The 10,924-nt window shown below is 40.4% G+C and overlaps 1 protein-coding gene across 1 annotated transcript; it reads left to right on the forward strand.

Moving 5' to 3' along the window:
* Positions 1-594: 594 nt before the first annotated feature.
* fzd4 (frizzled class receptor 4) lies at positions 595-10,085 on the forward strand. The gene is made up of 6 exons (XM_034867522.1): positions 595-1,258; positions 4,567-4,704; positions 4,889-5,275; positions 5,509-5,654; positions 6,318-6,565; positions 7,161-10,085. Exons 1-6 carry the CDS (start codon positions 995-997, stop codon positions 7,577-7,579), a joined length of 1,602 nt encoding a protein of 533 aa, XP_034723413.1. The 5' UTR covers positions 595-994; the 3' UTR covers positions 7,580-10,085.
* Positions 10,086-10,924: the final 839 nt, after the last annotated feature.

The following is a 10,924-nucleotide window of genomic DNA, read 5'->3' on the forward strand; positions in this document are numbered from 1 at the left end:
ATGAGCAAACAAAACCTGTCCAGTATGTGCATTCACTGCAATGCAAAACAGATCTCCAATGCTTCAGCATCACTTAAGGCCCTACTTTCAATTACAATGTCATGAGCACTTAGAGCTGATGGGCCTTTAAAGAGGAGGAGTGGAACCTGTGGTGAAGTTCCAGACAGGCTTAAAAGTCCTTAAGGGACTTTAAAAATAAAATACAAACACACTCAAACTGAAAAATCAACTTTTCAGATGCTTATTTTGTAACAGAATAAAATACGGCCAATAAAAACATATGTGAGCCACATCAGCCAGTTTAAATACAGGTTCTGGATATGGTCAGAATTAGTTGGGGAACGCTTGATGATTTTCTTTGCAGGAGGAGAGGAGGGAACACAGTGAGGAAAGAACAGAAAAGGTAAATGAAACAAAAGAAATGAAACAAGAAGACAGAAGAAGTGAAAATTGTGAAGAAGGAAAGGGGAGAGGGGGGAGATGCTCGCTCTTCTATTTTTCTCTTAGATTCCGCCCTCCTGGTCAGGGGTTGGCTGGGGAAACCAAACACCCGCGCACAGATTGGTCGGCTCCACTCTGTCCTCACAGACACAATAAAGTTTAGAGCTGGATCTTGCAGGCAGTAGGCGCAAAAGCAGACCTCTGTATCGCTGTCCACACGGAGTCATTAACGGGAAACAACGCAAGCACTGCGGGATTTATCCTCATGTAGTTTTTTTTTTAAACGGCAGACGTTTTTAAACTTAAAAACACCTCTTTTGATTACGCACAGATCTCGCAATTATTAACGGCAGCTTTCTGGATATTTTTTCCCTACTGAATGGCTCTGAGTTGGATACTATAGCATCCAAAAACACACGGACTACACGCGCTCCGATCCTGCTGGACTATACCCGCAGCGGATTCCAGGGCGACCCAACCTAACTTTGTGTTTGAGGAGTATATCAACTGTGCCAATATTTACAGAAGGCAGCCGCACAGTGTCGCAGTGACCATGCCCGGGATGATGGTGTCGTTCAGCGGGGCAGCACTGCTCGTCTTGTCCGGGCTGGTCGGTCCGCTGTGCGTGGTGTACGCTTTCGGCGATGAGGTGGAGGAAATGACCTGCGACCCTATTCGAATCAGCATGTGCCAGGGTCTCGGTTACAACGTCACCAAGATGCCCAATCTGGTCGGCAATGTGCTGCAGTCGGACGCCGAGCTGCAGCTGACCACGTTCACACCGCTCATACAGTACGGCTGCTCCAGTCAACTTAAGGTAGGCTACTGGGATAATGTGAGAAATCTATACTGGTATTAGAATAGAATAGACGGCATGTTATTAAAAGCACACACTGAGGCTGGTGCACAAATTTAGGAACACTGATCCTGGACTTAAAAAAGGCATGGCTGAGTCGACATAGTCTGGTGTATGTCAGTGTGTGTGTGTGTGTGTGTGTGTGTGTGTGTGTGTGTGTGGAGAGAGAGGGGAACAGAGTGTGGTCCAAGAGCACATGACAGGGAGCAACCATCGGGGAGCAACCAGCAATAGTGAACTGTTCAGACTGATGGAGCCAGTAATAAGGGGCATAATAAAGGTTGGCCCACAGAGTAAAAATAAATGGAGGGGTCCCTGCCTTATTTTCTGTTGTGCCAGGCTGTCATGCTAATTTCAATGAAGTGCCCCCTCTGTCTGTTGACATTCTGAGTTCATGCCCCACACAGCAACAGCTGAGTCTTCAGTGCTATATACTGTACTCTCTCCTTGTTAACAATGGTGTCCTCAGTGTCCTAAGACAAATGCTGCTTGTTTGCCTCATGCACTGTGTAAGAAAAAATTAGACTGGTCCTCTTCCTCATCTTTAAGATTTTACCCTAGACTACAATTGTAAGACTAGACACAGCAGAAATTAAAAATTGCAGATGAATGGACTTCACTTTTTATGACATTACATTTCTTTATTTGGAGATGCCATTTCTCACACATGTACACACACATATGAACATACAGTATCTAGACATCTGAATACATAGATATGAAAACAAACCATTTCCCAGATGCTCCTTTGTGTTATTATTTTTTTAAGTGTCCACTATCCTTTCTGGATATGTGTGTGCTTTCTACCTACTAATTGTATTATCTTTTTGAGTGATTTGTTTTGTGTACAGGTGTTTGGGGTAACAATATGTTGACATGGCAAATTAATAAGTGCTTACGAGATATTTCTGTGCATGTGTGAGACAGCCAGACAGAACAAAGAGCAACTGCACCATAAAACCAAACTGTCCTCCTCCAACTGAAAATTGTTCTGTAAAATTAGCTTCCCCCCCCGCCCCTCAACACACACAGGCACGCTAAAGAGAGAGGAAAGGGGAAACCGTATATCCTAGCATTTGCTCTAATGGGAGGCTTCCTGTCAAGTAACCGGAGCAGTTTTTAGCAGCAAAGTGACAGCCCTCAGGTTACCAACGGTCGGGGGGGAAACACCCAGAATGTGTTCTATTACAGTCGTTGGTATAATTTACTGTGAGAAATATCCAGAATGGTATTGTATCTAGTTTAATATTTTCTGGTTTTATACACATTTTTTATTGAATCATGTACAATCACACAAAACAAAACCTCCATTAACACATTGGGCATCTTTGTTATATTGTTAACTTTTCAATTGTATTTAATCAAACAGAAAATGTATCAGTTCAGTATGAGAAGATTCTCCATTTGCGGATAGAAACTTAATACCTTCTTCATATCAGTCAATCTGTTCTATCTGCAGATATAAAGCTGCTACACAACCCAGATACTGATCAGAGAACAGTAACAAATTCCGTTTAAAATGTTGTTCTCTCTGACTCAGAACAGATTTAACATTACAGACTTTAGAGTGAAGGGTTATTCTATTAAGGTTTAGACTCATATCATGAATGTAGAAACATGATTAGCCTGTCTAATTTTTAATTCTTATATAACTTATTCATCATTATAATTTTTATTGCATAAGATTTACTTGGTGTATAATATTTCTGTGTGTATTTATTTCCCAATCCTTCTTGGATTTAATTTGGGCTCCGTAAAAGGGCTGATTTCAAGCTTGGATTTCATTATCACTGAATCAAGGCCGCAAGCCCAAAACATATTGTTATCATTATAGACAGTTCAATATTTTGGTATTTCTGAAATTAAAACTGGTCCATCCATCCACTCTAACAAGTATTTAAGTCAGCTATCAACCCATCCAAAATCTTGAAGTATGTTTGATTCGTTTACCTGAAGGGAAACCGCTGTGTATTTTCATATCACGAGCCTGCTGCTTTTTCACACTCCAGCCTCAAAACACAATTCACTGTGAAGTATGGCTGCACGATATGAGGAAAATATGCAATTACGTTGTTGAATATTGCGATAACAATATTACTTGCGATAAATAAGCAGATAGAAAAGTGTACTCAGTTCTGCCTTCCTGCTGCTTTTAGGATTTTCTGATAAAATACACCATATTGATTGTTGAATGAAAGTAAAAACTTTCCAACATTTTACATTGAAGAAATTGCACATTGAATAGAATATAAAAGGCTACACTAAAAAAAAGTGAAAATTCACTAAAAATAGCACTTCACAAAAAAAAAAGGCTGTTACATTTTAAAGAGCAGTTTTGAAATTTCTTTACAAACTCAAAAAATTTCGTGATTATGATTTTAAAAAACTAAATATTGTGCATCCCTATTGTGAAGGCATGAAATCACCTACAATTGCAACCTTTTATAACCCCATGAGTACTTATCCTTCACATCTTTGCCCCCTTAAAGAGTCAGATGTGACTTCAGACTGTTCACTATCTTTATAACCATGACTTGGATATCTATTTCAAAACCACTGCCATGGGACAGAGAAAACTGAGCTTTGGATTAGGGGGGGATTATAGAGCATTACATGGCACATGCCATCAGTGTTGTCAAGTCCACAGATTGTTTTTAAAGACGTAGAGTTGTGTGTGCAACCTTGGAGCAGGTTAATGTTGGCCATGGAGTCTTGACCCAAGTCGTGTAGACCCAACATTAGAAGGGTTGATGCAATATATTGAAAGTAAAGGCAGTGAAAGCAGCAGGATAGTGAGTAGTATATGCAATTAGATGGAAGATCCACATGTGGGTGTAGAAGGTGTAATCCTGTTGTAATATATAGAAAGATTGGCCCCACAGGGTACTCACTTTCCACTTCTTTAGATTATTTACCTTCTGCCTCACAGTTTGCACTGAAATATGACGCCAATAATGGATCACTGTTGCATTTTTACTGCACTGTCATCTGGATTTTTTGTTTTGGTATATAGTAATTTTTTAACTCTTGCATCACTCCTAAATTGTTTATCTTTTTTTCTCTCCATAAGAAATAGAACATCTCTTATATGAATAGATACACAAAATCTGCAGTATCATTAGTCTAAGATCATTTAATGACTTCTGCTCTCCAGTTGCTCTTCACTTTATGCTAATAAATCTCAATAAATAATACATACGTGGCATAATGTACAATGTACTGAGAGCAAAATGTTCAACTTGTTATCTTTTATCTCTATTTTTCTCCAGTTTTTCCTGTGCTCAGTCTACGTGCCAATGTGCACAGACAAGGTTCCTATCCCTATTGGGCCGTGTGGTAGCATGTGTTTGTCAGTCAAGAGAAAATGCCTCCCGGTGCTCCACGAGTTTGGCTTTATATGGCCTGAGGTGAGTCACATCAACACGTGCATGTATATGAAGTAAGGATGTGGTTGAGTGAATTGGAAAAATTATATATTGAAAACATCTATAAGGAAAAAGTCTTACGTAAATTAGCACACCATTTTAACAGGATGTATCACAGCCATAATCAGCTACCAAAATGCCATTTCCCATCATGTCTCTTCTCCAGGTGCTCAACTGCAGCCTCTTCCCACCCCAAAACGACCACAACCACATGTGCATGGAGGGCCCGGGGGACGAGGACCTGCCGTATCAGCCTGTCCGCCATCCTCCCCACCAGGAGGAGTGTCAGGCCCTGGGATCTGAACCTGACCAGTATACTTGGTTAAAACAGACCGAAAGCTGTACTCTCCAGTGTGGCTACGACAGTGGGCTCTACCGACGAGGGGCCAAAGTCTTCACAGACGCGTGGATGGCGGTGTGGGCCGTGCTGTGCTTCCTGTCGACCACTCTGACCGTCCTGACCTTTCTGTTGGATTCACAGCGTTTCTCCTACCCTGAGAGGCCCATCATCTTCCTATCTATGTGCTGTAATCTGTACAGCGTTGCCTACCTGGTAAGTGAGCAATTCACTAATACACTGTTCCCACTGAAGTGCTTTTAAAATAAAAACAGGACATAGTTTAAAGTAGAATATTTTGAGAATATTGTGTTATATTTGTGTACTGAAATGGAGAACTTACAGTTTCAGTTTAGTTTAATGACAATACCTGACTTAATGTTTTTTAATTTTATTAATAAAAAAATATTTTTTTCCTTTCCCCTGCCACTTCCTGTCCTTTCCTGCAGGTACGCTTAACTCTGGGCAGGGAGCGTGTTTCCTGTGACATAGATGCCACCGCAGTACCAATTCTAGTACAAGAAGGGTTAAAGAGCACCGGCTGTGCAATAGTCTTCCTTCTGCTCTACTTCTTTGGCATGGCTTCCTCACTCTGGTTCGTACAAACAAACGCAGGAGCACACTTTTTTTATCATATCAATGTTTCATCTCTTTGTCCCATTGTCATCAGCCGTGAATGGACTTTGGGGGAACAATTGGAACACGAGACATGCATCCTGTTTTCTTTAAAGTCTACCTATCCTGTCTTATAGCCTCTGTACTAGATAGATTCATTTCCACATACAAAAGAAGCTTTTGTAAACATGCCACTTTTGGAGTGCATGCTACACTTCAGTTGCAGTGAAAGCACACTGCTGTCACAGCTCTTTTCTTCCTTTTCACTTTGCCCTCATTTGCCGGTATTTTCCTGTTAGACTTCACTTTTTGCTTTTGGAAGAGCAACAGACTGAAAAGCCCAAGGACTTCCCTCTCCAAAAACATGATCTTAACCCTCTGTTATGTAACTTATTACTATCTCATGATGAGATAATTACAACGGAGGGATTCTTGTGGAAAAGTTACATAGAGGGCAAACTTAAGTTTCGAGCAACTCTAACAGTAAACAGCAGCTCGATGGTGTTTCAGCCATGTTTTCAGGAAACATGTGATCGCTATTCACTACAAAAAATGAATGCCAGATCAGAAAGACAATCTGATAACTTAACATAGGAGCATTGTTTTGTTTCTTCTCTCACTCTTCTTGCTCTCTCTCTTTCAGGTGGGTGATCCTGACCCTCACTTGGTTCTTAGCTGCTGGACTGAAGTGGGGCCATGAGGCTATTGAAATGCACAGCTCTTACTTTCACATAGCAGCCTGGGCCATCCCGGCCGTTAAAACCATCGTCATCCTCATTATGCGACTGGTCGATGCAGACGACCTAACTGGACTCTGCTATGTTGGCAACCAGCAGCAGGAGGCCCTCACAGGCTTTGTGGTAGCACCACTGGCCACATACCTCCTAATAGGTAATTACTTACAACATGATAGTATTCAATTGATCGATGAATGGGATTTTCTCTTTCTCGTAAAACTGCTTGTGCTTATATTTTAAATACTCAGACGCAGGGTTGGGCATCGTTGGGATTTTAACCAATCCCGATTTGGTTTCTTATGGATTCTCAGTTCCAATTTCTGAAAGGGTGGAGATGAAACGGGACACATGCTAATTTCACAGAGAAGAGGAAAATGTTATTTTGATTCATTGGTGATTTACAGTTTTAGTTTTAACCAACTTAAAAAAAAGCCACACATGAGCAACGCTTAATGTGCTCAATGGCTGCAACACAACAAGTGCCTGGAATTATGGTGGCAACTATGGAAACCCAAACTGTAAATGTAAAATTTGGAACTGCTGATTGGATTCAAAATTACATTTTCCACAGAAGAAAACGATTTCATTGGAAGTTGGAACGGTTTCTCGATGCCCAATCCTACTAAGATGCCACATTCAGTCATTGACGTGTATAATCCTCATTGCTTTTATTACTTTATGCAACAGTCCTAATTTCTTCCCTATCTGATGGTCTTTATATGACTATTGTTTCCCTTTCTGAAATTCAGGCACTCTGTTTATCTGTGCTGGCCTAGTGGCTCTTTTCAAGATCCGCTCCAATCTGCAGAAGGACGGTGCCAAAACAGACAAGCTGGAGCGTTTAATGGTGAAAATCGGAGTGTTTTCTGTTCTCTACACTGTCCCGGCGTCCACCGTCATTGGCTGTTACCTCTACCAGCTCTCTCATTGGGGGGAGTTCAGGGCCAGCACCCGGGACTCATACGTGGCATCAGAGATGCTTCGGATCTTCATGTCACTGCTCGTAGGCATCACATCAGGCATGTGGATCTGGTCAGCGAAAACCCTCCACACCTGGCAGCGCTGCTCTGCCCGCCTGCTCAGGGATAGCAGGGCGAGCCGAGGGGGCAAGAGGGCACCGGGCGAAGGCTGGATCAAACCAGGGAAAGGTAACGAGACAGTGGTGTGAAAAGGAGAGAAAACAGACAGGAATGGACTTTCACCTGCTTCTCTGTCACCTACAAAAACTCGCTCTGCTAAAGGAAAGATGGAGAGGACCAAGAAAAGCGACGAGCGGGACTAGCAGTAGTTTCTCAAGGAAGCCACTGGATGTAATGGCATCGTAGAAGCTTGCTGAGAGTCTGCAAGCATGCCTCACCCCCTCCAACTGCCTCTAACAGAGGCAAAGGAGGAGAAAAGTGGAGAATTTGGCATACATAAGTAGCAACAGTAGTCTCTCTTCCTCTGTTTGACTTCCTTTGCCCAGAGAGGTGGAGAAAATGAAAAAGAGAGACTGAAAAGGAGCATTGATATGCAGACCAGACACACCAATAAGCTGTGTAGCACCACGTCTACCTCTCTGCCTCCCTTTTCTTCATAGTCCTCGGCAGAAGAGACTGAACCTGCTGGATACAGCAACCCTCATAACGTTGAGGGTCTTCTATAAATTTGAATTTTACACTGGAGAGTCCTGGTGCAGACAATATACAGATGTAGGCTGATGTTTCCCCAAAAGCATCTGACAACTTAAGTCCCTGTGGGGTTTTTATGTCCACGCGGGAAAATATAAATAAAATTCTAGGAACAAAATAGTTAAAATCTGATTTAAAAACATAAAATAGGGCCTTAAATCTGTGATGTGTTTACATTTGAACAACAATATTATGCATTTGTGTAAATTATTACCCTATGTACATTATAAAAGAGCAGGTGATTTTATTTCTCAGATTGTTTTGGGAAACCAGCTTTAAGCTGTGATAATGCACTATAATTCTATACAATATGAAGTGTCTGTGCTTGTCACAAGTGCATTACCAGGGACGGCAGTGATGTAATAAAAAATCCTTCAACATTATATTAATATGCAGAGAACTTTAAACAGTCAAATCCTTGTGAACACTGCAGAATAATTAACTTGAAATGTTGTGAAGGCAAGAGCTGACAGAGAAAAACAATGAGAGATTTTTATTATGAAAACATCAGACTTGAGGCATGTTGAAGAATTAGAGGTTGTTAGACAATCACTTGCCATGAGACACACTATGCAATAAAGAACTGTCACAGACTAATGCCTGTGCGCACATATGTAGCAGTAATACACACATAGGAATCCGTTTCCACGAATTTCATCCACCAGCAGTTATGATCTCTAAATATGTATTTTTGTCGCTTTTTAAATCCTTTAAGTTCAATAAGGCCGTCACAGAAGCACAATGAAAGTGGCACTATTAATTAGCATATCTGTTCTGCTAGCATATCTGTCTGTGTGTCGGATGCTCTCACAGGCCCACTGCCTGCCTGTTTCTCTTCTAAACTGCATCATTGCTCATTTCCCTGACAATCAAGTCGTCCCTGAAAAAGATTATTGTACACTACATTTCAAAATTTCATGGATGAGAGAGACAAGATTTCAATTCATTGTTTCTAGCGATGCATTTTGTTGATAATCAGCATCTTACATCATTTTTATCTCCCAGTTCCTCTCAATAACTGCTTAGAGAATGTGCTATAAGCTCTATTTACAGTAAGTTATTCTGGGTCTTACTGCTGCACTCACCAAATTTTGCAACTGCTCCTGTGCATCGTATATTTGCCTGACAATCTTTCTAGCAAAGCTCTTGCGTTTCAGTAAGTGTTTGAATGTATATTATGTGGGATGTGTTTGTGTCTCACATTATGCCTTGTACATTTTAGTAGAGTCAAAAAACATTTGATTCTGGGCTGTTTAAATGAATAAGGGCTTGAATGGTTTGGAGCTTTGCTCCCCTGTGTGCCATTTGAAACCAGATAGTGCCTCACACAGCCTGTCACAGGAATTTTTTACCATGATGTTTGGAATGGCACAGAAAATAACTTTAAAGTGTGGGCTGCCTTCTTCTAAAGTATGCTAAATGTTAGAGGGGCCTTAGTGCATTCAAAGATCCTTTGGTGGTTTTTCGTTAAACCTAGAACCCTGAAAACTAGTGTTCCTCAAACCAGCATACCATTATTACATTTCCAAAGTCAAACAAACATTACATGAAGTTAAAGTGAATTAAATTAACCTCAGACTACCTCCCTCTCTGAGCTAATGCAGTTTTCCTCTGAAACGTTTTCTGCTATGACCACGTCAAGCGTCATGTAACCTTTCCAAACAATTACCGAACAGTTGTGCCTTATAACATGGTCAGTGTGTGTGCCACAGCCTAATCACGATTGAGAACCACTGGTAACACGGATTTGTAAATGCTTTTTGAGAATCCCAGACATGCATCAATGTTGGAGGTCAGTTACCTACACTGATGGCAGGCTTTAAGGTCCAGACTGTTCCTTTTTGTAGAAAACTCATTGTCTTGATGATGTCATCAATGTATTGTAAAGAAATTGCTAATTTATCCTTGTATAAAAGTGAAAAAAAATGTAAAACTTGTTTGTTATTTAAAAACACTTTTGTATCAGAAGATGATGAATAAAAACTTTTTGGATTCCAATATGCAGATGCAATTTTACGAGTTTTTGTCATAGACTGTAAAAATCTTCAATGTGCATAGTGTCATGGTTAGCATTATTGTACATGTTTAAACAAATGGAACATAATGTAAGGAATTTACATCATGCAGTAATGTAGAAGACTTGAAAGTAGAGACTGAGATATGGTCTCATTAAGAAATGTTTACTGAGGTAACAAATCATGCGAGAAATAGGGTCATTTCCCTATAGACTTCTATGTAATTGGACTTCTTTTTGGAGGCAGTAGAGTAACCCCCTGCTGGAAATGAGATAGAATGCATCTTAAGACGCTTTTGCATTGGCTTCACTTTTCACACTAAATAGAAGTAACATTCGGAGTCACAAACTCAGAGAAGGTATCAAAAGTCAGAGGTAAATGAGTAATCCTGCTGCATTGTATTGTCATGTTCTAAAAGCCACTAGTGGTTATGAGTGAGTGAATAAGTTCTGTTCTGGGTCCGTGTTGCTTCTGAAATAATATTTTATTATATTATTAAAATTGTGATTACTTTGATTGATATTGCAATATGATTTACGGTATTGGAGGGAATGATCAATTTTTATCATTAATCTACTTTTCATTGATAAATATTAAAATGAAATTGATTATAGTGTGATTTTTGCAAGGACTTAGTCTGATGGATACGTTTTGTAGGCTGGCACATCTTGGCAGCACCACAATACTCAATTCAGAATGATTTGACAAATATTTAACCTTTAACAAATATTGCACCCCACCTGCAATGGGGATATTGCATAAGTCCGTGATGCGATTTTGATACATTTGAATTAATTGTGCAGCACGGTTGTATTAACTTAATGGGTT

This window comes from Etheostoma cragini, chromosome 3 (genome assembly GCF_013103735.1).
Source record: "Etheostoma cragini isolate CJK2018 chromosome 3, CSU_Ecrag_1.0, whole genome shotgun sequence".
Classification (NCBI taxonomy): Eukaryota; Metazoa; Chordata; class Actinopteri; order Perciformes; family Percidae; genus Etheostoma; species Etheostoma cragini.

Coding starts and splice junctions, on each gene's coding strand:
- fzd4 (XM_034867522.1), top strand. CDS start 995: ATGCCCGGGATGATGGTGTCGTTCAGCGGGGCAGCACTGCTCGTCTTG. Junction 4,705..4,888: donor TTGGCTTTATATGGCCTGAG/GTGAGTCACATC, acceptor TCTCTTCTCCAG/GTGCTCAACTGCAGCCTCTT. Junction 5,276..5,508: donor TGTACAGCGTTGCCTACCTG/GTAAGTGAGCAA, acceptor CCTTTCCTGCAG/GTACGCTTAACTCTGGGCAG.